The sequence below is a fragment of the Strix aluco genome, chromosome 14 (assembly GCF_031877795.1).
Source record: "Strix aluco isolate bStrAlu1 chromosome 14, bStrAlu1.hap1, whole genome shotgun sequence".
In the NCBI taxonomy this organism is placed as follows: Eukaryota; Metazoa; Chordata; class Aves; order Strigiformes; family Strigidae; genus Strix; species Strix aluco.
In genome coordinates, this window is record NC_133944.1 from 20,883,173 (window position 1) to 20,910,816 (window position 27,644).

The window sequence follows — 27,644 nt, forward strand, 5'->3', positions numbered from 1 at the left end:
ATTTTGAATATATCAGAAAAATAACCAGCCAGTCAGTAGTGGCAGAAAGACAACTTTGGTGTAAAAAGCCAACTAAAGGAATCTTCTTTCATTAGCTTCTCTCTTACACCACAGTGGTACTCTTGTGCCAAAGTGAAATGAAAGATAACAGCAGCAATGCCTCAGCCAAGTCCTCTCCCCTTCTTTTATTTTTCCCTCTTCTCCCACTTCTGAGCTAGAGAATAAAATTCAAGGAAGTCGAGATTGCTTGAGAGCAGTGCTTCCTCTGCGACACTGCAAAGGAAGAGTTGGGGAAAACGGGCAACTCTTGGCCAATCCTGCCGAGGCCTTAACGGCTCTCACTTTCTTAATGCAGAAGCAGCTGTGCTAGTCAGTTAAAAAAACAATTGTACACTCTTAAAGCACAACATAAGAGTTGGCCTCATCTTCAAGGGCTGATGTTTTTATGATACAACAAACAACTGCAACATCAGGAACAAGCTAGGCTTTAGGTGACCTCACTTCATTAAGCTGTACCCGTTTAGGATGTCTGTTTTCATATTCCTATAAATCTCTAATGATTTGTAGTAAATAGAATTGAACAGGTCTTGCAGATGTGCACATTTAAAGAAAAAAAATACTACTATGAGCTTGTTGAAAAGCTGTATTTCCAAGTAGCTGGGCTTAGGTGCCATCTGGTGGTAAGAGAACTGGTCCTAACCATAACATGAAATAATCATAAAAGCCCTCAGGGAAGACAACACAATTGATTTAAACTTCAGCCATTTTCCACCTTCTATCAGTGAAAACATGCTGGTAAAATCCTTGGCCTCCAGGACAGGGCAGGAGGATGTGCAAGGGCCTGTGGAGAACAGGCTTGTCTGAAAGCATCTTCATGGGAATCTTCTCTTTAGAAAGCCACAAATGCTGCTAAAACATTTGTGAGCTCAGTCCTAAAAATATCTGCTTCCTTTTTCTGACAGAAAGCTGGATAAGGACTACTTTGAGGGCTTTGGGTTGTGCATTTCCTGTGCTGTGTTTTAGTGCCTGTCCTGGTACCCCCTTACTACACTAAGAACAAATAAACAGGAAGGACCATATTATCACATCACACTTAAAGAAAAAATGTTTATAAACAAAAGATTTTAAAAAGTAATTCCAAGAGTGAAGTTTATACTCTATTATCACTGAAAGCAAGCAAAAAAGGATAAAAGGCTAAAAAATGCAAGTAATTTCAAGAACTATAGATTCTTTTACTCTGATCCTGATTTTACCGGCTGTACCCACCCTGACCAGCAGTTTGAAGAATTCAGCTGTTTTCTGAGCTGCATTGACTGTGCCACGTTTTACATGCCAGATCTCTGCAGCTCCTGTTGTTTCACACAGGAGATCAGAACCCATCAGTGGGCCCTACATTATCTCACAGGTGGATCTCCTGAATTCCTGGAAACTGTTTTCACTTGTCAGTGAGGACTTGGGAAGGAGGAAAGGAGTAAGGGGTAGGCGAAAGTAGTGACAGAAAGGCCAGAGCAGGACTAAATGAGAAAAAGGAAACGTGTTTAATTAGTGTTTTCTGTAAAACTTTACAAATGTACAGCATAGTGCAAAAACGCAGTCTCAGCACATCACCTTCAAGTAAAATTAACAGTGTAAAAAGCCAAGGAACACAAGCTTCCTTCTTCACAGGAGTGGCTCTCGAATACTGTTCCTGGAGGTTCCTCTCTCACCATCAAGCTCCAATCTCATGTTTATAGTTGAGCAAAAAGCCTAAAGAAAAACCCAAGAAACATCCCAAGTGGCTGCTCACAGCGAGTGCAGTCTGCTGCTTGGCACTGTAACAAATGCTGCAGCCTGAGATGGTGTCGGGCAGCCTTGCTGGCTGAGCTGCACCTTTGTCTACTTGCAAGTAGCTCTCCTAAGACAGTTCATTTCTCAACCCCAACTAGACAATCCAGTAAGACACTGAAGCGTATGTCTAACCTCAAACATGTGATAGGCTTCACAAAAATACGGGAAAACTACTCAAGAGCTTGAAGTTAAGCTTGTGCTTAAATACCTTATTGGATCAATACATTCAGTGTTAACATTAAGGCAATCTAGCGTGCGAAGGTTCAGAGAAGGATGTAAATCTTGAACAGGGATAACACACGCTGTCGGGTGATATGAAGACACCAGACAGTTTCCAGTTATGAGAAAAGAAGTAAACAGAGTGCAACTCAACGATGTTCCATCGCTGGAAATGACAAAATACAGTGGCAAATGGGCTGATCTAGGTGACCTTTCTAAGCACAAATCTGTCCAAAAGGAAAACCTTGTCCATGATACGCTCAAGCACATCATCTAAATACCAGGCCAATGGGGGCTGCCAGAATTTTCCCTTAGTCCTGAACACGAAAACAGTGGCTGGAATTAATTCAGAAGCTCTCACAACCTCGCTTCTGCAAAGACTGCACCACTGAGGTGGTGACAGAGCTCCCAGCACACAGTAATCAGCTGGGGAAAAATGTGCTCAAAAGTTAATGTTTCTGAACTAACACATCTGTTCACGTACTGATAAATGGATGGAGGAAAGGGCTGTGACAGGAAGGTCCATTTAAAACATGCTCATCTTATTAAGGAGAATTTGAGCCTGCATTCATCTGACTGACTGACTACATTTTGGGGTGGATGCTGCTTGACCATTTAAGATGCTCAGAAATCTGGTTTAGAACCAAGAATCATCATGGCAATGAAAGTGGGCAGAGCATTTCTTCAAATGATACTGGCACGGCTTATACCTCCCTGTCTAGGCCCTCAGGAGGCCTGAGTTAGTTGAATTTCCTGGGTCTGTCTTACTGCGTTTGCGTAGCTTTCCTAAGGAAAAGCAACTCAGAGAATACTGAGATAAATAGTACATTCTCATTAGAACTACAGCATAAAAAACAAAGCTCTGCTTTGTTGAGAAACTCAGTTGTCAGAAACCACATGGAAGAGGAATATTAATTCAACCTTTGGAGGCTGGTCTCAGATGCACAAAGGACAGAAGAAAAGTTAGTGGGACATGGTGGACTAACCCTTCTGCCTCTCTCCTACACTGAGCAGCTGAGAGTCCTTCTAAAAAAGGGGATCCAATCAATCAAACTGGTTCATCAGATTTTATACATCAATAAACCAACAGGCACATCTTCAGGGGGAATAGAACAGCGTCAAGGCCAAGGAAAAAAGTCATTGGAACTGGACATGGAATACTTAGCCAGCACCAAAACCCAGAGTGCACTCCCACAGTCCTCTTTGCACATGGCAAAGTGTGTGTGTAGAGAGTCTATCCCTTTTTTTTTAAAGCATAGGGTTCCCTGCCTTTATGTTAGAGAAAATAAATTTGGGGCAAGAAAAAATCCCAGAGAACAAACCCTCTCAACTCAGCATGGGATGTTTTGGGGTCTGTGATGGTCTGTACCTCACTAGGAGCCAGAGACACATTCTTGGAGTGGTCACTCAGAAAATGATCTTCTGCATACCCCGAGAGATCTTCATTTTCCTGCTCACCAGAGGATGATAAAGGAGAGGCACAAGTACACCCCATCAGAAATAGAAAGTGTATAAAATAATAGTTTTAGAGCGTTGGACTGGCATATAGAACTATTTTCCTATTTAAAAAACAGCATCCAGAAGGGTCAGGCATCTTAACTAATCTGTGCTGCCCTGATAAAATCCCATAATTTGCCGTTGCAGACGCTAGTCAGGATCACTGTACTTTATGAAGACCCTGATGTTCTTTCAAGCTACTGTTCACTTAAATTTTATTAGAAGATTTGAAATTTCTAAAAGCATTTTCAAGAAAAAAAAATCCTGCCAAGTTCTCATTCCCCATAGGAGCAAGCACCAGAAGCAGTACTTTGTTTTAAAATTGTTACCCTGGGCAAACACTGAAATCCAGGTGCAGGGAGTGTAATGCAACAGCTACTTAAAAAGAAAAAGCACAAAAAGAAACTTTCTTGTGGGTTTCTGAGTCACTTTCGTTTCTTTACATTCAAACCTGTGGATGCTTGGATGGGTGGGAGGGAGATGTTGTTTCTTGGAAGCTAAATCACTGGTTGTTGTCGGTTGAAGAGCTCAGGTTTAATGGGATATCCCCTTGGGCACCCACAGAGGACAGGTAGGAAGCCATATTTTCAGATGGAACATAAAGTGATGAACTTTCAGGCAAGCTGATGAGGTCGTTTCCAAAGATGGACTGACGATCAATGAGGAACTGCTGAGTGCTTTCGAGAATGACATCTTTCCCTAGGAATGCAAACAAACAACAGAAAACTCAGTTTCTGGAAGGCAAGTTACCAGATTTCACGTATGCAGAATTGAAAAGTGGCAAATCCCCACTGCAACAGGAGGTGAGAGGCCTTACTCCAGGCAAAAAATGCTTGGAAACACTTGAGTCAAACTTGGACTCACTCAAAAGCCCATTAAAATTGATGGGAATCTCTGCAGGTTGCCAAGCTGGGTTCTGCCTGAATGCTGAGATGCCTCACAAGAAGGGAAGGAGGGATGACCAAATGGTTGGAAACACTGAGAAGTGGATAAGAGCAGCTTCTCTCCTCCTTCACTCAAGAACTGTCTGGTTTTTCTCATCTTTGCAGAAGACGACATCTGTCAATTGCCCCATTATTCCAGCAACACACCACTGCATGGACCAGAAAGGCTTTACAAACAGGGGATGCTCCTCTTGTGCAGTTCAGTTCCCGCCTGATTAAGAACTCTCTCCAGCATAGCTGGGCTTTTAACATCTCTGATGCTCATCAGGATGCTGAGCTTAAGGTGGAAACTAGGAGTCCTTGAATGACACACAATACATCAAAACTCCCTGTGGGGTCAGGTTGCTACAACTCTCAAAAGCTTCTCTTTCAGGTCTATCCCAGCTGAATACACACGAAAATAATAATATATCACTATTCCAAGACCAGGAAAACACTTCTAGATTCATATCTAAGGTCAGTGACACACTTTATCAGTCAGTGAGTGGGAGAAGATCAGCTGGACAGTTCCCTTGAGGTCTGGTAAAAGGTCTGGAGAAACCAAGACATAACCTTTGCCTCTGGCTGCGAGCAGCTACCGGGTCACCTCCTCTGCAGCAAGAGCCAGAGGAAACACAGGACCCGTACAGCTCGTACCACCCCTACCCACTTAGATCACCACATCACTCTCAGGTGGCGATGAACAGGCAGAGAAAACAGTGGAGACACTGACAGATGTGATGTGGACCCAAGCAGAAACAGGTAGTTCAATTACATTTAAAGCTCAGTTTATCCCCCATACTTTCCCCATTGCTCAGTAACTAGCTCAGCAGTTTTTGTGGAAACATTGCTGGCTGACAATCATGAAAGTAAAATAACAAATGTGTTTTGTTCCCTCAAAGTAGCAAATGGTCAGTGCTGGACATTGCATCTAGCTGCTGACATGTTTAACACCTTAATTACATCCACATTCCCGAGTCTGCAAGAGCTGCTGGTGCTCCTACCTGGGCAGGCGTTGGTAAATGGTGGGTTGAACACTTTTGAGGACAGCTCAGTTGCATTCTTCTCCAGATCCACTGTGAGTCGCTGCATCTTGATGCAAAAATATAAACTACAATGTACAATTATACAAAGACAGGGGAGCTTGTTAGAACTAGGCCACTTCTGAAAATCAGTGCTTCATCAATGCTGCACAACATCCACCAGTAATGCAAGCTATCCTCCTGCCCTGCCTCTCCTCCCAGCCTCACCTGCCCTTTGCTAAAATTGCCAAGAGCATGTGCTCAAGGGCAGATATGCCTGAAGGAGAGGGCTAAGGGAGAGGTAATCCCCTGTTAGCACTAGCTAATATGGTGTGAAGCTCATGTCACTGCAGAGGCCAGGCTAGCAGCACTGTGACTGTCCCCGCCCGGCTGCCATACAAAGCAAACCCATAGCCCTCTGCAGCCAGCAACAAATATGAAAGGAATTCTCTTTCCATTTGCCTATGACTGACTTTAATGTAAAACTAGCTTTTTTCTTGCACAGTGCTTCTAGGCACGGAGTTGCCGCAGGTATTTCTTCCAGGCTTCTCTATGCTCATGACTTTCTGTAGCACAAGCAAGCCTAATGGTAGGCTGCACCAGCTGCTGGGAAATTCAGTGGACTGGAGGACTGAACTATTGAACATTGCAGCCTCCCTCTTGGCCTTTTCTCTCAGGCAATCCTTTTTAAAAGAGACCACCTCTTGTTTCCAAGACTTGCTAATATTATCTCTCTCTTCAGAGACTCTCCTTCCTAACACTCAGGAAGTGGAATTACCTAGTAAATTCAAAATTATTAAATCAAAACCTAAAAAGGACACTGATATCACGAAGAAGGCTTAGAGCTTTTACACTTCATTAGACTAGATTATACTTTGCTTGCACGTCTGTAGAGATGGCAGAACCATCCAAGTCTTTACCCGACCTGGCTGGCAGCGAGAGCTCTGAAAATTCATCCTCCATCAAACAGGAAAAAGAACCCAGCCATGAAACACACATTTCCTTCACCATTTTATTAAATCATGTTACACACTTCAGAAATGTCTGTGTTAATGTCAGTTCCAAACAAATACTGCCAAACAATTTCTCCTTGTTTCTTCTGTATGGGTATGCACGAACCTCTATTCTAATTGCATGTGGTTTTACTGCTCCTGAAAAGTACAGGGATGGCTGCACTTTGTAAAGGTGTATTTTATACAGAACTTTAGCACAAAGACACTTTATGAATCTGTGATATTAGTAGCATGTGACATTCAGGCTAAGAGAAAGTTTAGAGTAGCCAGTTTCAATTAAAGACTCCAGGACACCAACACATCTCTAAACAAGCTCTGGCTGAGCAGAAAGGCAGGTCAAGAGTGTAAGATAACTCTCAGCCTACCCTCGGGAGATGTGTACTTGCTGTGCTTTACCACACTCTCCCCTCTGGCTATAAGATAACTAAGCATTCTTCAGTTATACACAAGCTCTGCTTCATAATTACATTATTATTATTATTATCATATCTCAGAAATACATGTCTCTTACCGGGGACAGACTGGCTTCCATTTCAGTCAAATTCCACTCACTTAAAGATAAATTGGGATTAAAGACCTGTTGGGAGAAAAATACAATTAGGGCTCTGAAAGGTGTAAAGCTTCAAGATGCTCATAGCCTCAGCTGCCTGCCTTGGCTGTCTGCTGGAACCTGCTGGCAGAGATGCCAGAAAGCAACTTCTGCCTGTGCCTCAGCTGCTCTGACGTATTGACTGAAGCTACAGGCAGAGGCTCATGTGTGTTGATCTTAGCACAGCCAGAACAGCGAGGGCTGAGTCGTGGGCACTTGTGCTGCTCCGCAAGCCTTGCTGCTTGCCAGTGGAGGACAGTGCAGACACCTGGTGCCACGGCATGTTGTAACCAGGACAGCTGTTTGCGTCACTGCACATGCAAGTCAAAGCCCTTTTTTGCTGCTCTTGGTTCCTAGCACACCTCCAGATTCATATGGTTTTTTAAAAGCATTCCAAAACACATTAGCAGAGGGCAGATCACTGCTGCATCAATGCCTCAATGGCATTTTCTTGACAAGTCTGAGCAATCTGGGAAAAGGAGCTGTTTGTCTGGGGTACAGTTTTATGATTCATTCTCACTCTTGTGACGTTCAGTTGCACAGAGAGAGAAAAGTGTGTCAGTAACAGGAAAACACCTCCTAATGAGAAATAAGAGAAACCAACGGAGTCAGTGACTGCTCTAGCAGGCCATTAGAAAAGCTTTCTGTAAAGTCAAAATCAAATCACAGACACTTGGGAACTGGCTTTAAGAGAATAAGATTGATTTTTAAAATTATTTTTCATTCCTGTTTATCCATGCAAGCTTACCATGTGCCTGTATCAGAAGCACCTCCTCAAGGGAGCATATTTTTGACATATAGATTCTTTTCTTATGAATAGAGTTATTTGATTACTGGCAAAAACCTTTTATGCAGTAACTGTATGTACAAGGAGAGAGAGAGCGGGAAAAATAAACAAACCTTCATATTTCTGCATATGTACTTAAGAAAAAAGCCACCATTAATTTCTAAAAAAAAGTAACCTGAGAACTGCAGACAGATAAATATGTCAGCAGAGATCTCAACTTTGGCTACACTTCCCAGAGCATGAAGAAAAGGGGAAGGTAGCAGAGCTAAATGCAGTCTAGGAGTATCTAAGATGCGGAAAATAAAACCACCCAAAGCGATCACCAAACTTGCTAGAGAGTCGTATTAAAGCTATCTTAGGTAAATATGTTAGGTCTCATGATGATGTCTTTACCAAATGCACTGTGGTTTGTACTACTAGAAGTTCAGATATGTATATTTTCAGAAGAAATGTAAAAAAACATCATTTAAAGTCTGAAATCCTGCCAGTTCTTATGAGCAAGTCAAAACAGAGCTGTGACTCTGCTGGCAGCATGTGACAGCTAAAGTGCCACACAAGAGCAAGCAGCACAGGCTATCTAATTTACAGCCCAAAGGTACCGCTGTGAACTTCACAAGCATCTCCCGCAGCTGCCCGGGCAGAGGGCCTGACACTCACATCCAGGAGGCTGGCGGGCTCCAGGCCGTACTGCTGGCTCCTCAGCAGCAGCTGCAGCCCTTCCAAGCTCCAGTCGGTGCCCTCCAACGGGTCTGAAATATCTGTTCTGAGAAAAGGGGAAATATTGCCACAAATGAGACTTGCACAGATATAGAAAGCAGGACTGAGCAGCCTTCCAACATGAGGTTTATACTTAAATCTCAATTTGAAAACCAAGAGCCCACTGTCACCTCGGGTTTATGCCATCTAACTTAGTTTAATCCCAGAGGTACAACCCAGCAGAGCACACAGGGGACTGGACTGATGATAAAACGAGTGAGACTACTTCTCTCCTGGGTGACGCATGGTTGGGGGAATGGACAGTCTGTGCACATCTCCTCAAGACTGGGAAAATTAAAGCTTTCCTTAGAATAAATCCTTCTAGAGAGGCACTTGGATCCAGAAAAGGCTGCACACCCTGCACTTGGGTCCAAGATGGCTGAATTACTGTTAACTAACGTTTTTTAAAGGAGTGACTTCTACCTGCAGGCATTCAGCCTGCAGGCTGCATCTACCTGAGACATTCAGCTGAAGGAGCAACTGTGAGGCCCTGCTGTGTTTAATCCCCCAAAAAAGCTATAAAAATTTCTCTTAAAATCCAGAGTCTTTTAAATAGGATGGTTTTTCCTCTAATAAAATGTTTTTAAGTAGCCAGTGGATTCAGGAGGAGGAATTTGGTTCACAGAATCACAGAATTGTCTCGGTTGGAAAAGACCTTGAAGATCATCCAGTCCAACCTCCAGGGATGGGGACTCCACCACCCCCTGGGCAGCCCATTCCAACGCCTAACAACCCATTCTGGAAAGAAATGCTTCCTAATATCCAGTCTAAACCTTCCCTGGTGCAACTTGAGGCCATTACCTCTTGTCCTGATAACCCTATTGAATGTTTCAGGTTTTTTTCCCCCCGGTCCTCCTTACATTGCTGCTGTTGCCATCAAGAACAAATTCTGCAGTTAACTTCCACGTCATCCACCAAGCTGTAACCATGCTTTCCTCCTGCTGGTGAAGTCTGCTGTACACTCACCCGTGACATCGGTGCTGTTGGGATTTCTGTCTCAGACCACGGCAGACCACAGCGCCGAAAGTGGCTCACCCAGATCGCCCTGCGGCTGAGCCTAGTGACACCGTGCTAATCCCCCTTGCAAGAGGACATCATTCTCTGGGCAACCACCACATGCAGGATACTTGCATGCCCTGGTTTCAAAATAATGAAACCTCCATCCCTTTGTATCAGACTTCTGCACTCAGTGAACACAAACTCCCAACTCTCCATCCCCATGGGGCATGATTTTATACCCTTTTATAAAGCCTTGCTTTGGACTGCCTAGCATTTTACTGAGCCCCTTCAGGTCAAGGAGACAAGCACAGCAATGCAGCTAAGTTTCATGGGGTTTCACTCTTAGTCAGAGATGGGGAAGCCGAGATCTCTTGCAGTGTGAGCTCCCTGGTACCTCCCCAGAAGCATGTGGCCCATGTGATGGTGCCAAAGTGACTGGCTACCCCCTGAAGACACATCTAGCACTGACTCAGGAAAGTCGCCTTGGAAAGATGACAGGAGGAGATGCAAAGGGACAACAGACTAAAGAGAAAAGTCTATTTGACTTCACAGTACAGGAGAGGAAAAGAAAGGGGGCAAATTATTTCCTTCTCAAGCCAAGTCTGGGCCTGCTAAATTCTGTGATGCCTTATCAAGTATATGCTCTACTTAGTGCAGAGGTTATGATGATGATTCACTGCCATCTTCCACCACTGTGTATTGGTGCACAAGTGACACCTTATTCACTGCACAGAAACACCAGTGACAAATATTTCCTTATGACTTTACGTAACTGAAGACTCAACAAAACAAATAACAGAGGGCACACAAGCTACTGGAGGTGTAGTGTGGTCCAGTGGCCTGCAAGTCTGTGGGCATGGATGCTAGTCTGGGCTTCAGCTTTCACTTGGACCTTGGGCAAATCCCTCTCACTGCAAAAAGCCTCTTCCTGCTCCCATGGCTCTGATGCACGTGCTCTGATAGCTCTTCCTCTGTTGGGTCCTTCAAGCCCCCCTACCCCTGTGAACTCTCCCCTGGGCTTCAAGGGTCCTCTAAGCTCACCAGGCTGCATTAGGCAACAAAGTCAGCCTCCCTCTCCCCCTGCTAAGGGGAAGAGAGGGCCATGAAACACACAGGGCCACAGGTCTCCCTCACTTCCCTCACCTGTCCAGCAATGCCCTTCTGCCTCTTCTCTCGGATGGCTGTGAGGTCCCTGGTGGGGCTGCACCACAGCTCCCTTTGCCTTCCAGAACAGACTGAACCATGGCGACCGGGAGCACAGGGGGCTCAGAGCAAGTCCGGCAGCCTGGCAGGGGGACATCAGGCTCAGCGGTGGCTTTCACTCCAGGGCTGACTGGCTCTTCCTTGATCAGCATGAGGCACTTCTCTCTGTATCAGAGACAAGACTTAGCACCACACACACATCTGCTCCACAAAGGCCTCATGCTACTGGGAAGGGCAACAGCACAAGGCCTTGCTTCCACTTCACGTCAGACTGCCCCACAGGGTCTCTCCATTCCCCTAGATAGGCAAAAGAAACAAGCAACCTTTTCTTTTCAGCAAGCTCCAGAAACATGATCAGCTGGAATATCTTCAATCACTTCATCAGTCATACCTATAATGAATTTGCCCCATTCGATTGTTTTGCAAATATGGAAAATACACTTCCATGTGTTGATCATTCCTCAGATGAGTGTTAGGCTTGAGACAGGTTAAAGGGTCACTAGGCTAGAGGCATTCCCCTGAAAAAGAAGTCTCCACCCTAGAGATAGGAGTGGGATCAGTAATGATCACCCTCCTATGGTGATAGAACCCCTCACACGCAGGAGTTAGGATTGGACCAGCAAGCACTCTGGAAATCCCAGGTGAGGATCTTGTGGCCCTGCAGGATTTGGAACAGAAGCTATCAAGATCTGACAGTCCCAGACAGATGTTTTACTTGTTTGGGAGCAGAGGAAGAGATGGTGGTGGTCCCTTTTCCAGTGAAAGAGACACTCCATGTTATTCCTAGATGGACATATGACATTGAAGTTTTGAATATTTTTTATGTAAAAATCTACTCTGTACTACTTATAGGAGATTTTACAGCTCCCTGTGAACCTGCACAACTGGAGCCAAAACGACAAAGACATGTAGATCAGCAGGCACAGGGCATGGAAAGCCATACTGAAAAAATATTATCTCACAACACTTACAGACTAGCTTTGCTGCAAGACAGCACATGAGCACATCGCATATGGGATGGTATGTGACACTACAAAGCCTTCCTCAGCATTCCTTTCAGATCCTCTTCTCGTCTCATGAATCCTAAACTCCCACCAGCAGCTCATGTTGATTCAGGAAGTACGACACTCCTGAACACATTAGGGCCATGGCTACTCAGATTCTCGTCATGCAGACACAGCATAGATCAGAGGCCACCAGATGGCACTCAGTAATTAGTGGAAATAACTTGAAGGTTATAAATTTTTCTGCTTTAGAAATGGCTCCTAGGTTGTGGGGTTTTTTTAGAATCTGGAGCTCTTTACATGCTTCTAGCTAATTTTATGGCTATGGTTTCAATTATGAAGCAGATTTACAGGCAATTGCTAGAGTATAACTGCCTTGCCTCTCTGCCTGAGAAACTGTTTCCATGATTCATCTGTCTACTTAATTTCCACTGACATAGTTGTAGCTCTTCTGCTACTAGCCCTAAATACACAGCATGTCTGTGGCAGGAAGAGATAAGCATTAAAATACCTCTGCATTCAGTTCTTAAGTTACTGAGACCTTTTCACAGAAAAGTTGTCAAACATCGGAAGTTGTTGTGATGCAACCTTTCTGTTCTCATTAGCAGAAAGATGTACAGTTTGATTCTGTTTTTTCTTTGTCAAAGTGAAAAGGAAATGTCCTTTCTCTCTCAACAAACCCAACAAGCTTTAGTATCTTATTATTTGACAAATTCTGAGACAGGCCTGTCTTGAGAACAAAATATAAAGAAACATGGAATACTTCTCAAAGAGGTGAGGGAAAATTCTCAGCATGAAGCTCATGACTTTGTTTCACAGAATCACAGAATTGTCTAGGTCGGAAAGGACCTTGAAGATCATCTAGTCCAACCGTTAACCTAGCATTGGCAGTTTCCAACTACACCATATCCCTCAGCGCTATGTCGACCCTACTCTTAAACACCTCCAGGGATGGGGACTCCACCACCTCCCTGGGCAGCCCATTCCAACGCCTAACAACCCGTTCTGTAAAGTTATGCTGTTATTATCCCTCCCTAATTCTGAAAATCTGACCCACACTGCAAACTGGAAAAAATATTCCCGCCCACCACCATCTCTATAGAGATCTGCAAATCAGACAGAAACTTTGGCAGAATTACAGCCAGGAAAACTCTTCTGAAGTTATGAATTTCCATACCTGACTCTCCCTGTTTTTCATCACAAACACGTTTACCTGTCATTTTCAGGAGGAGATTGCATATTTATTATGTTGGATGATGATGCTTCAGTAACATCAGATATGATGGGTCCTCCAGCAATTGCAGGGCTGTTTAAGCAAGAGGCAGGTTCTGTCGACGGCTAAGAGGAAAGCAAAAATCATATGGATTTATCCTTCTGAGGCCCAGAACAAGTCCAAGGCCCTATCTGAGATAGAGTTTACTCACTGTGCCCTTGAGTCCTCCTTGTACGGAAACCAGAAAAGCTTTTATCTACTATGCAACATTATAATTTCCCCTGGTCTTTCCTCCAACCACACAGAGGTGCAGGTGTAAAATAAGTACTGTGACTGAAGTGTCAGCTACTGAGAGGTTTTACCATGTCTGACATTTTGCCTAGACTGCTTAGCTTCCTCTGGAGGGAAAGACCCAACACAGCCCAACAGGGGCATATGGGTCTCTCATGCCAGCTCAAGTATTTTAATTGCTTGACCTAAGTGTCATGTGGCTGGTGTCTCCTTTGGTGGGTTAGGGTGGTGGTGATCCCTCAGCGACTGCAAAAATCTGACTCTGATCAGAGAGATCATAGGACCCACTTCTAGAATATAGTTCTTCCTCTCTGCCCTTGAGTTGAGCCAAGTTGGGGTAAAACTGAGGAGAGTTTGGTGTGTGGGATCTGCCTTTCCCTCCCACAACCGGTGGCTTCCCACATGAACACGGCAGCACAAGCGCATGCAAGCACGCACCCTTCCCTGCAACAGGGGAGCTGAAGAAATAATAAGTATCACTCAGCTTTGCAAACCTCTTTTCTTCACTGCCAAACTCTTGACAAACTACTTACTCTGTAATCTGTATTATTGCAGCAAGCATTTTTCCACCCTGGCCAAAGAAATGCCACAAAGCTCAGAGGATGGCGTAAACCTACCGACTGTATGAAGTAGGGGTCATGGAGGGGGTCTGTAGTCAAATGTCGGCTGAACTTGGACACTTGCGGAGCTGAGATCCCGTTGTCAAGCATCAGTGGTCTGTGAAGAGAAACAGGTTTGTTTTCCCAGCACATACTGACTGACTCCTGGTTGCTCACATGAGAAATGTCTGTCAGCCAAGGGTCGTTTTCCCCTGGGTACTCTGTTTTTCCTCGGCTGTAAGGTACTTTCTTGTCCAGTGCTATGGACAAGGAAGGGAAAAAACAATTTTGGAGGAGGTCACCATTAAAAAATGTCATTAGCCATATAGAGAAGGGATGATCTAGGTTTTCTAAATCTTATTTGAAAGATGCAAGTAAAATAACAGATTCAATTCATATTTTGAACAAACTCAGTTCATACTTTCTTCTAATTGCTAGTGATTTCAGGCTCTAGGCCAGATCCTCAGCTTGTTTAACTGGAGGCAGCTACACTAGTGCAATACTGGGAATCTGGCCTTGTTACCAGCTCCCTCACGCTCAGGGCCTCTTTGGCAAAACTACATCTCCATACATAGCACTGCATGAAAGGAATCCACGCCATCCACTAAGGAATAAAACAGGAGACACAAAACAGAGCAGAGCCTAAACTCATTGCATACAGGCTTTTAAAAAATGACTGACAGCCTTTTACAGATAATAGAATCACAGAATGGTTGGGGTTGGAAGGGACCTTAAAGATCATCTAGTTCCAACCCCCCTGCCATGGGCAGGGACACCTTCCACTAGCCCAGGTTGCCCAAAGCCCCGTCCAACCTGGCCTTGAACACTGCCAGGGATGTGACATCCACCACTTCTCTGGGCAACCTGTGCCAGTGTCTCACCACCCTCACAGGAAAGAATTTCTTCCTTATATCTAACCTAAATCTACCCTCTTTCAGTTTAGAACTGACAAGCGGGTCTGCGAGCTGAGTCCTGTAGCAGGAGTGCTTTATGTTTAGTAAATGATTGAAACCAAGAGAAAATGAGGAGCCTCAAAACAACACTGCCTTCCCATCATGAAACTTCCTGGGTGGCAGTCCTTGGGTTTGTGATACAGTCCCACAGAATCTGGGAACTGCTATATTTTGCTACACCCCCACTATTGTTAGTGCTGTGATGATTGTATAAAACTGCCCAGCAAATCCCTATTCTCCTACTGTCCTGCAGTCAGGAAAAGCATCTTCAATGTTCATTTAGAAGACAGGGATTTGGCAGAGGTCACCAGGAAAAGCCAACAGTTTTTTTCCACAGTAATGTCTAACAGGCTTGACAGAAGAAAATTCCTAGCACCCTTCATCCTACAGACACTGGAGCTGGATATGTTGGGAGAAATTATGGGTTTCCTCAGTGACTCAGAGCAGCTGGTATCCTCCCCGTGAGCCCTCTTCTTTGCTACCATTCTCCTCGCAGTGTTTATCCCTTCCAACAAGCTCAGTAGAGGGAGTAGACAGAGGTAAGTGTACCCGGTTTGCTTGTATGGATTATGGGATCCTTCATTCAAACCTGTTTCCTTTATAATCCTCACAAGAGTCAGCCAAGAACAAGGACACTGACTTAAAGAAAATCAACTCCCTTGAGCAGGCATTCTTGGGAAGTCTGGCTCCTTTCTATGAGGCATAGAGAAGTTTATGAGTTGCCAAAGGCCACAAGGTAATAAAGGTGGGAACTGGAGGCAGGTCCCTGCCCTCAGCCTGAGCCACAAAGGCAAATTCCTCTTAGCAGCCCCTCTCCCCTCTTTAGGTCACAAGCACCACAGGGCAAAAAATGCACAGCTGCTCTCCTGGAAGGCACTAAGCTCCCTAATTTGAGCTCCTCTATCCACTTGCCTTGAAGAGCTTATTTATGACTCTAAAGATACCCCTTAGCTAAAATCTTTCTCCACCTTCCTCTCTGTAAGGCCTGCAGGTCACACACCACCAAACCCATGTTGGATACACACCTCGTTCAGTGACTGTGGGTCAGACTAAAGGTGTGTGTGGGCTGGCTGGGCCCAGCCCTGCTCCTACTGATGGCAAAACTGGAACCTGTAGGACCAGCAGTGGGGTCCTGCCCTTTACCCTCCCACTAGTTAGTGTTCCCATCTCCCATCACGCTCTGTGTTTCCTAAATAAAGGTCACGAGCTGACACGGTGCTTCTCTAAAGACCACTGAATGGGGCATGTCAGCAGGTCTGACTCGGCAGTTCAGCCCATTCATTTCCCATCACCATGGTGCCCTGGTCCGGTGACCGCCTGCCTCGGCGAGCTGAGCTTGTGCTTTTAGTGAGGGGGCAGCATTATGCACCCGTGAGCGTGTGCGCACCACACAAGGGTACTTACAGCTTCCTCTTTATCCCAGTGCTGCTAGGGCTTGATTGGAGCTGGCCAAACAGAAACTGAATCAGCTGTCAGGAGAGATCAAAATCCGGTGTTAATCAGCAGAGTGATTCAGCACTCCCTGCTCTCGCAGCCATTCTTATCTCACACATTTCTCCCTCCTGACACCACCCCAAAGCTGGGAGCAGCCATGAAATACAGGAGCCAAATTGCATGAGGCACTGGAGCCCGAAACAGGACTAAGCTTTCCAAGAACTCAGATGACCTGCCTGACTTTCAAGCAACACAGCCAGGTGCCTGCTTTGTGCAAAGGCTGCTAGATGCATGTGCTCGGCGCTTTCTCTCTCCACTTCTGTGCATGCAGAACTCCAGCTAGCCCTATTAGACTTGGGAATCTGCCTGCAAAGTACACATGCAAACGCTCCTAGGCCTGGAGTTAGACTTGGCCTCCATAAAAGTCTTTAGAGACCTTTATAAGAGGCTTTATAAAAGTCTGACAAAGACTTTGCAAGTGAAAGAGGCAACCCCCTAGGGGACACCCTGGATGGAAGTCTGAGCTCTTAGTTGAGTTTTTCAGCCCTGTGAAATTCAGTGTTGACATAACAGGACTCTAAGAAGGATGCAGAATGGCTTTGGAGAGGAATCACTTAGCAACATATTCCCAGGTCAGCTTGAGCCTAATGTTCTGCTTTGGCCTCCAGACAAAGAGAGCATTATTATTATTATACATCACATCTGCCTCTTACTCATTGCTCAACATAACAAAATAGAGTTGCACAAACGCCTCTACAACGAGTGGTGTGGCTGGTCCAGCCTCAGAGCCGGAGGAAGGTTTGATAGCCTCATGCATTTCTATCCAGTCCTATGACTCTGTGATGCCACGTGAGGGTCAGAACGTGGCTCTCAGGGGGACTGGGAAATATGACGTGCTCGGTCACGTCAGCACCATCTGGGAGTCACTGCAGAGGCCTTTTCTAGTACTTGTCATGCCAGATTTTAAGGGAGATGTCTCTGCAGTGCTCTTTCCGTCTAAAAGGTACAGTAATTCCTCAACTATACTGGTAACCCCAGAAGATGTCACAGTTGCTGGAGGTCCCCACTGGGGGAATGGCTAACCAATCCTCCTGCCTGCAGCTTTAGTGGGGGCAGGAGGGGGAGGCTCCTGTCTTGTACAGAGGAAAGAAGAAAAATTTGGGAAGCCCAAAGGCATTGGTTCAACCAGAACACAGCCAGTACAGAACAATTAGTGAGAGCTGTGCTGTCTTGCTCAGGAATTTGACAGAAAAGTAGTTTCTTACATCACAGCAAGGACTGACAGGGAAATGAAAAGCTTTTGCACATATCTGTGCTCTGTTAATGACCACTTTCCATAGGTCACCTAAGAGCATCACACAGTTTGAAAGAGAGGGAAAATAAATATACTGTGATATCGGAGTATGGAGAAGATTATGGGACAAGAAAAGAAAAATCAGGGGAGGACATAGACCATGCAATACAATTGAGTTTGGAGTTTATATGATCACTACCTTGTTGATCACTTTCTGTTGCTGTGAGTGGTTCTGCCGGAGAGAAACAACTTCCCTCCAAAGAACTTCGTTTTGCCTGAAAGTGAAACAGAAACTTCCCGTGAGCACAGAAACATCCCAACAGCCCATGGTGCTGCCATGGTGCACAGTAGACCAAATTGTGCACGGTCTGTCTCACTCTGGGGCTCTTGCAGTGCTTGGCTCTTCTCAGGTGTCCCAAACAGGGTCACACAATTGTTTTCCTTGTTTTTCCTTGACCTCAGAAGAACTACGGACAAAGCATGGAGGAAAAACAAAGAAACAGAAGCCAACATTTATAGGGGAGGGTAACAAGAAGACATGTGTGTTTAGTTTTCATGGAACATTTAGGACAAACTCAGAATTTCAGCAAGGCCTGATTTGTGACTGAATAATTTGGATCACCAAGATTGTTTCTCCTGTGGGAGTCAAGAAAGCCCAACCTCTCCACAGCTGCCCCCAGTGCCCCCAAAGACCAAGAGATCCTATGGAGAGAGATCCTATGTATTCTGCCTGCTGAAACCTCATACATGTGGTGGCACAAAGGCGTGTTTGGGAGTGACTGGAGCAGCTAAAGGGATGCTTCTGCATCTGAGAGCCTTGGACTGGGAGGACTGTAATGATATTATTAGTGGGAGTCACTGACTTCATCCAGCACAGACCTGTGTCCAGCTTGCAATTGCATAGAGCATATTTATTTTGTGTCTGCAAACGCACAGAGAAGTTTACAGGCTTCCTTGAACAGTCAGCCCCAGAAAGTGGAATGGGGAGAGGCAGAGTTTATTTACTTTGCTGCCTTCAAATCTGGATGCCAGCCAAGTCCATGCTGCAAAAGGTTTAACAAGTGAATTTATCTCAAGAGTATATGAATGTACCAAAACTGACAGGCCAGAAAAATCTATCATACAGGTGAAATTTATAAATCTTTTTGCTTTCTAGTCTTTCTAGCGTGGATTGACCCTAGAACTAGGAAGATAAGTTCCAGGGCTCGAAAGAGCACAGTAGCTGCCCTAGTATAGGTGTCTGTACAGCAGTGAACTTTCTGTACTGGTACTGACAGGATTTTCAGCAAAGAAGCTTTCCTTAGTCTGACAGTTTGTACTGGAGTTATGTCCTAACGGCTCTGCACCACTGTAAATTTCTTAACGTGGTTTCAGCCTGGGATTTCTGGTCTGTCTCAGTTTATAAAGATTGTATTATGTTCATCAGCTGAATGCAATTTTGCCAGATGGGAGAAGGAAGCAAGCAAATCAAAAGGGAGAATGAACTAAAAGCAAGGTCAAATCATTGACACCGGAATTCCTTAAAAATTAAATAACATACAAGCCTAGAAACTCTTTCATTGCCACTGCACCTGGATTTCATGGTGTGATTTCATGCATGTGCTAAGTGTGGGAGTCATTAAAAATTGAGGTAGGATAAAAACATTTATCTGTTGCACACGAGGTGCTGGCTGGAATGAAGTTTCACAGTACATGGTGTTCTCTGAAGGCCCAGGATGGCAGTCTCACCTGGAGATGTATGAATATTAGCTTTCATTACAAAAGAAGGGCTTGGGGTCTTTTTGATTACTCAAGTGCTTTTTAAACAAAGTTCTCTGTAAGGATTAAAATTCTGGTGGCAAATAAAAACCTCTCCAAGTACATGATTTATAAAGCCGTACTCATTTGCTAAATTCCTGGTGACCACGTCTGACTCAAAATCCCCGTCTCAGGCAGCTGGAGGTCAGGCAGTCACATTCAAGAAGCATTGCATTTGCTTGTTTTGCTCTTCTACAACAATTTTGGCCATGTCAGAAGACACAGTCTTCAGAGAGATGGGTCCATGGATTAAACACTACAGCAGTTCTTGTGTTCTTATATATATATGTTAGGCCAGCCATATATTTTGGAGGTGGAGGATGACAGAGGTTTTTTAAAAAAATGTTTTAATAGCTGGAGCTGAAGCGGACACCACCACATTTCTGCCAAGGACTCCTCTACGCATGAGAAAGAGTTACATCTTAACCATCATTTCTATCTGGAGGAAATACAGCTATCTGAGTTAAGTCCCCAGGTTATACACAGATTTCCTAGACACCCTCCACTGTGCTTTCCTCATCTTTAAAGGGAAAACATAGATGAAGAGACTATAATGTTCCACGGAAGACAGAGAGGCTGAGCATTAATTCATATTTTGTAGATCATCAGGTCTGCATAGAAATCCTACATGTTATTGTCTCAAAAGATCTAGTCCCTGTGATTATTCCCTGGCTCAGCACATGTTCCGTGGGAGGGAGGTGTGTAGGGCTCCCCCTTTCCAACATCCCCCAAGATCAACAACTCTAGTGAAGCAAATGCCCGTGAAAAGCAGCCTGAGTAGGATTCAACTCACTGCTTCATGTCCTGCACTTGACACTCCATGTTCTCCTGCTGACTTCTCAGTATCTGTACCTCGTATAGCAACCTGCTGAGGTCCTCCTGGCGCATCTTGGTCTCCTCACTTTTTACTACCGACACCTGAGGAGGAAAGATCAAAGGTGGATTTTACCGATGCAAGAAGGGCCATGGACAGAGTCATTGCTGTGGCTTGGGTGCAGGACTTTCACCAACCAACCTCTGATGTGCTGAAATACTATGACAGGCGACGTGCACAAGAGTCTGCACTATCCTTAGGGTATTATTGCAGGGGCAAAAGGGGTAAAATAGAGCAAAGAGCAGGAAAAATCCTTTTGTACAGAGGGTCTGTTGGCAGCAGAATGTTCCCCACCAGAGTGGGGACTTATTTCAAATCAGCTTGAGGAAAAAAAAAAAAAAAAAAGGAGGTATTTTGAGGACCAGGGAGGAGTTGAACTAGGTTGTTTAATTAAATCTTTCTACTTTATCTACAGAGAGACACAATCCAGTCTCATGTTTTACAGGGATGAGCCTGAGGTAATGCTTCACTTGGATTTCCAGAAGGTTTTTGCTGAAGTCCCTTTTCTGAAGTTGCTACACTAATTCAGTAAGAGAACAGCCCTTTTTGGGCATCAATAACAGGTTAAAAGACAGCAAACAGAGGGCAGGAGTAGGTTATCTCTTCTATAATAACGGGAGATGACTCTTGGGAGACCCCGCAGGAGTTATGCCGTATTTATCCAGAAAAGCGGGTAATGATTCCAAAGCAGAGTAGTGCGAGGCAAGCCTGCCCATGCAGCACTGCACAAAGGGCTCGTGATACTGAGCAACAGAGCAAAAAAGCACAGACGAAACTCTGATGAAAGCCAAGCCCTGCACACTGAGGACCCCTACCCCAACCATGCAGGTATATGGATGGAGAGGACAGAAATAGCACAGGGGCCCGTGGTCTGAAAACAAACAAGCCTTTTGGGAGTTATCAAGAGAGGAATGCAGCTGTGGTAGAAACCCTCACAATGACCACGGAGTGCTGTTCTGGTCAATCCCCCCCAAAAAAGGGACACTGGAGGGTTAGAAAGGCCCAGGGCAGAGAGCCATGGCGGCAGGCACAGAGGCATTTCCTGCTCAAGATGCCTGAGGGACAGGAGACAAGTATTCACTACTTCTAGCAGAAGCCTAGAGGAAACAGATTAATGAAGAGACAACAGGCTTAAAGCAAACCAAGGGAGCTACATCTCCACACAGTTAAGTTGTGGGGCATATTGTTGAGGGATGCACCACGCAGCCTCTCCACAGCGGTGGTGTGGAACCTTCTAGAACAGAGGTCTGCTGCCCCTCAGCCTTCCCACCCGAGGGGCTCACTGGGGGTCCCCCCGCCCGGCGCCCCTCACCTTCCTCTTGATGTGCTCCAGGAGGTGCTCGTGGCCCTGCAGGAAGCAGAGGTGCTGGAACTCGGTGTCGTCCCGCTCAGGCTTGACAAGACCCCCCTGCTCGATGTTCACCACCTTCCTGAAGCCGTCTGCGTGGAGAGGGCGCGGGTCAAGGGCCGACAGACCCAGGCCCTCCTCCTTGCCTCCCACCCCATCACTTCTGAGGACATTTCTGTTCACTCCCCCCACTTTTTGAGCTGCTCTGGTGCTCAAGGCACAGCTGTTCCCCCTCCCCACAGCTGGGTATGCTTTTGGGCCATATCTACAAGAAATCCAGTGCAAGGGAGAGCCCCATGCATCCCACTGGACATCCTGTGACTCTGGGGACACACTGCCGGTGGCCTACACTGTGAAAGCCTCGCCAGCAATCCCTTGGGCATGTCAATCTGTCTGCCAGGGGTCAAAATGCCTGTCCTTATAAAATCCGTTTGATTTGCAAGCCAAAGGGATTCAGGGGAAGGTTTTTCAAAGGCACAGACCAGCATCAGATGCCACTGTTGGAAAAAAGGGTCCCATGCACCTTTGGAAATCTACTTTGGGTACTTCTCTGAAGTCCTAGAAAGGTTTCTAAACTATATCTAAAGACTACTGTAAAAATTACAATAGTTAAATAGCAAAGTTAAAACTTTACTGAGGAACTTCATGAATTAGTCATTGAAAACCTTCCAAAAACTACCAGAAAAGAACCATATTTAATACAGTTGTGGTCTAGATGTGGCTGAAAACTACACTTAAACCTCCATTAAGGGATGAAAATGCTCGATCAGCAAGGCAAGGTTTGCAGGGAGAAGTACTGTCCATAATTAGTTCAGCGATACAGCTGGGAAAATGAATAAGATCTGGGCACGCTACTCTCAAAGGAAGCAGTTTCTGTGGGGGGTGTCACAGTATCAGGCTGCTGGAAAAAGCCCCATATAGAATAAAATGGAAAAGAAATAATAATAGGTCATCAAATCGATGCAAGAGAAGCAGAAAACCTGGTAGCTGAAATTTCTTAGCTCACATCTCACCATTTAATCTACAGAAATCTGGAATCTAAGGTCAATACAAGGAAATTGCTCCCCTGGCGTCTCAGAGGCAAGACCTCTGGCAAAATCAGTATTGCCACAATAACACGCATATGTGAGAGCTCAACTTTTCTACCCACAGTTCTCCTCCATGCCTCCTGTCCCGCCCCCACTTTCTGTCGCTCCCCCCATGTCTGTAGGACCTACACGGCCTGGGGTCTGGAGGTTGAACTTACACATGTTCAGCTGCCGGACGAAACTGGCCATGTTGTTGTGTTTGAAATACTTAGGCAGCACCTCTTTGGCAAAGCGTCCCTGGTCGAACACATGGAAACTGGTGCCATTCTGCAAAGGAGACAAGGACAAAGGCGAAGTCAGAGGAGTTTTCCCGACCATGAGAGGTGCCCAGGAGGAGGCGATTCCCTTGAGTCCTACAGCAGAGGAAGTCACGCTCTCTGAATTGTCGCCTTGAAGCTGAGAAGAGTGACAACAGCCTTTAATAACGAATATGCTCCTTTCAGTTCTGGTACAGTCAGTCCTCTATGACTGCAGCTTTGACCTTTTTCTACTAAGCTTTGCCACTGCTTAGCTCAGAGCCTTGGATGTGAGAAAGAAACTACAGACTTTTATATACAAATAGCTGGTAGCTTGTGATCGTCCACCCTTGTGTGGACCTCACAGAAAGACTCTGGTGTCTGAAGATGGTCCTGGAAAATGGAAATTGCCATTACAACCCTTCAACCTGCTTGTATAGGTCTAACTCTGGCCCATCTGCTCCAGAGCACAGCAGTCCTGGAGGGAGCACTGCCTGGAGACACAGTACAAGAAACACAGCAAGGCAAGAAAGCAAATCATCCCTGGAGACACCACAACGATCCAGAAGCTCTACACACCTTCTCCTGAGTATTTTTGGAAGTACACAGCCACAAGGGCAACCGCAAAATGTTAACAGTCACGCTTTACAGCGCAAGCTAGCAACAGGCATGTTAGCCAGATAAAATATCCGTTTCTGAGGTTGAACTGCCAAGATCCGTGACTGCAAAACAAAGCAAACTGCCTGGGATCACCGGCAGAGACAGGCACACTGCAGCCATGTGCTTCCCCTGCCTGGCCTTCTACCTGCTGACAGTGAAGCTGGTACAGAGAGGGCCCGTGAGACACAACGCACCGAAGCTGCCTTGAAAAGTTTTGCAAACAACAGTTCATGTGACCTTTTTAAGGGACAGAAAAATCAGCAATTAATTTTCGTCTTAACCAACGTTTAGAAACAATGTTTTCTAAATCTCCGACCTCAACAGATCAGTGTCTCCAGGATATGGTGAAGGGGGAACCACCTTAAATCCTCTCTCTGCTCTGGATGGGGGGGCAGCACTGGGAATTTGGAGGTATGAAGAACCACGATTTCAGTCATGGAGTCTGGGGCACACGTGGCATTTTTGTAATCTTGCAGAGAATGGTATCTTCCAGGGGCTCACATTGGCTTTGCCTGTGGAGAGAAAGAGCTGCAAAGAGCTACCTGGGGAACCACCCAACTGTGCAGCCTAAGATCTCCACAGCTTTATGGGGGGACAGGCAAGCTGCAGAGACCTACACCAGTGCAAAGACACCAGCAGATATTAGGGACTTACCAACTCAGGTACAGCTGAGTTTCAAGGCACAACTAGTTAAAGACACCAGGGTCTGCACAATTTGGCAGGGAGGGGCCTGAGACCAGCACAGCCACAGTCATCCTCCTGCTGTGTTCAGTGTTATTACCAGCAGTCAAGTGGTGTGTCAGCTGGGGGGGTTATTGCACAGCAGAGCGGTTTTTGACAGAGAACAGTGTTTCCTAAGAGTGAGCACTCAGGCTCTGTGTGCAGGAGGAGCGTACCAGCGGTGTGTGGGTCCCACCACGCACCCATCACAGGGTCCCTAGCTGGATGGCTGCTCTCAGGGCTGCCTGGAAGTTTCTAAAACAGGGAGCATAATCAGGACCACGAGAAAGTTCAGCCACTAAAGAGGTGCCGGTACGTGCCTGTAGCCTGCCCATGGCCACTGCCAAACAGCCAGCTGGCAAACCCTGCTGCCCTACTCATTGCCACTACATTTCCATCACCAAACGGTGCCAATTCCCTCTGTGCTCTGGCTCGTTTGCCAGCTCTAGCAAATAACCCTGCACGCCCACAAAGATATGACTCTGGGTCAGCTGTACTTCTTGCTCCTTGTTCACTGCTGGGAACACTGAGCATGACTGCTTGCCTTGACAGTGCCCTTTGACCATCACCAGGATCTTTCCTATCATTCTTTACCCCATGCAGCAGAAACAAAGGCTGGTCAAGTGCTTAAGAGATTCACTAATGATCTCTACGCTGAAATTATTCTCACAGACTGAGCTTGCAGACATGACAGCAGGGATGAGGGTTTCCCTACACAACACAAAAGGCACTTCTGGGGAGAGAGCGGGTTTATCCCACCTCCCTTGTGCTCCTGCCCACTCACTCTCTCTGGGACACACCAGTGTGTCCCAGGCTGGGCACGCTGATACAAAATGAGAAACACGAGGGTTTTATGTACATGAACATCTCCTTATGGCCTCTCTTGAGAGGTCATTCCTTTGAAGTCAGGAGTGCAATGTTCTCAGAAGCTGGAGCACCCAAAAGGGTTCCCACAGACACAAGACACTTTGGAGTTCCTGCGTGTTCATGGATGAACTGTGCATGTGCCAGCTTGTTCCTACACAGCAGCTGTGCCTTGCTTGTCTTACATCAGGGGAGCACAAGCTGGGAGACACTTCTCTGCCCAAGGCAAAATTCACTCTGCAGCATATCAGTCTTAGCAGATGCTTATCTTAACTGTTTTTGACAGACCCATGATGACAGACACCCTGTGCCCTGCCCAGACAAGCTACTCCAGTAATTTGCTAGGAGTTCTTCCTAACTGCATTTTCCATTTCAGAAATTCATTTAATTACTTCTTGTTCAATCTACCATGGACACAGACAGCAGACTTTTCCTCACCTTACAACAATCTTTAGTGTATATAGTAACCATTACCATGTCTCCTCTCCATCTCTTCTTCATGCTAAGAAACAGTTTATAGGTCCTTATAGGTCCTATTTTCTAAGAGTTCTGATTACATCCGGAAATCTTAGGCATGCACACAATTTCTCAGGTCCAACAACACTGATGAATAGAGGAGGAAGAACATGTGAAACACGGGAACATGCAACATGGGAAACTTAGACATCTAAAAGCCTTAACAAAACCTCTCAAGAATGCAGCTGTAGCCTATGTTACATTGCAGGAAAGCAGAGCATGGTGGTGGTGGGCAGTCAAAAATAATGGTAAGTGTAACAGAGAGGGGGATATTTATACATGTCAGAAAATCCTTCCTAGTTTGAAAGTCCTTATTTAAAACACATGATACTAAAACTTGGTGGTTCTCAGAGGTATGGCCATGTAATACCAATGTCAGAAAGCAACCATTGCCTTGGATAGCAACGCAGCTCAAATCCTATCTCAAGTTTTGAATGAAAACTCTACTGGACACAAACACATGACAGAAAGGCTGCTTTAGACATTTTTTCCCTTTAAATCTGATTTTGTTATAGATTCTTGATTTTGAGAACAAGTTTATGCACACAACTTATCAGATAACTCCCTGCTGAAGACAAATCACATCGTTTGCAGCAAGTCTTAAGTCAGGTCAAAAGCACAATGTGGTATCAAAATGCTGTATGAGGGGGACAAATAAATAATTTTAATTCTCTGATTGCACCTAGTATATTAATGTCTCAGTGACAAATAAGAAACCAAAGCAAAGCAATCTACCCCTATGAAGCTGTACAGAAAATACATACACACATCACCATGGTCATCACACAGACTCGTTGAAAACTTAAGTAAAGCTCTTCCAAAATGTGAGTGATTTAGGGTGCCAGGCTGAGATTTATTTAAACTATATGTTTTAGCCTGAGGTCTGAATGTTGTTTCGCTGCTGCCTTCTCCCAAGGCATTTGTGAAAGGCTGCTAAGAAACACATGTGAAATAATACAAACAGCAGTGGAATTTTTAAGGGTTTTGCACCTTTTCTAGACAATTTTAGGGAACCGCAGATTGAAGCAAAGTGAAAAACCTCTTTCTCTTAAAGAGTAGATTTTTTGAAGATTCAAGATTAGACACTCTTTAAGATGCTTCAAGCAAAATGTGTAAAAATTGTTATTAAAACACTCCCAAGCCAGTTGTCCCTTTGAAATAGAGAAGCCACAGTACTGCAGATAAATAATATCAAGTATATCCAATGGGCCCCCTAAGGAGCTATCAGTCCTTTCACTCTCCCAGTTAATTATTATTGGCCTGCACCTGTAAAGCCAAGGGAAGTTGCTGTGGGATGCAGTAGTTAGGGCTCACACCTGGGTTTTTCCTGGTGTTGCAGGCACTCGGTGACACCCGATATTTGCTGTACTTACAGTACTCCAGCAGATGAGATGGTTTGTTTCAGGATCTTCCACCAGCGTCCAGAGCTTGGTTAGGAAAGCTGGCACATTGCTGGAGTATCCATCCATCACCAGAGAGCTGGGTGAATCCTGCATAGTTTTTCAGTGCCCCAGCTACACTAACCCCATCGCTCTCAGCGTGCCTGCCTCCCTGCACGCGCGTGCATCCGACAGAGAATGAACCACCGAATTTTATCCCAGGCCAGTGGAAAGTAGGCTCCGAGGGAGTCACATCAGCAGTGCTGCTCGCACTCTTAAAAACTCAGCACAATGCGATGGCATCACCAGCCCCAGAGAACAATACACAGAATGAAAATGCACTGCAGCCGATCTCACAGAGCCCTGAATAAATACGCAGCGTCATGCAAAGGGAACACGTGCTGCGCACCTTATGCTGGGAGGTTAGCAAGTCACTGGGGTGAGCCCACCTGCCGAGAGTCTGTGGGATGCCCAGGCACAGCAATGCCAGGTTGGTGGAGGCACCTGAACTGTTATTTTGGAATTTTCTTGTCCTAAAT

At 45.4% G+C, this 27,644-nt stretch overlaps 1 protein-coding gene across 1 annotated transcript; it reads right to left on the minus strand.

Annotated features, from left to right (window-relative positions):
* Window positions 1-4,045: 4,045 nt before the first annotated feature.
* On the minus strand, window positions 4,046-27,222 carry HSF4 (heat shock transcription factor 4). The gene is made up of 13 exons (XM_074839845.1): window positions 27,100-27,222; window positions 22,889-22,997; window positions 21,607-21,734; window positions 20,214-20,338; window positions 17,823-17,898; window positions 16,300-16,364; window positions 13,961-14,060; window positions 13,053-13,177; window positions 10,776-11,000; window positions 8,535-8,640; window positions 7,013-7,078; window positions 5,471-5,558; window positions 4,046-4,242 (listed from the first exon to the last, which is right to left on the minus strand). Exons 1-13 carry the CDS (start codon window positions 27,220-27,222, stop codon window positions 4,046-4,048), a joined length of 1,533 nt encoding a protein of 510 aa, XP_074695946.1.
* Between the last annotated feature and the right edge of the window lie 422 nt (window positions 27,223-27,644).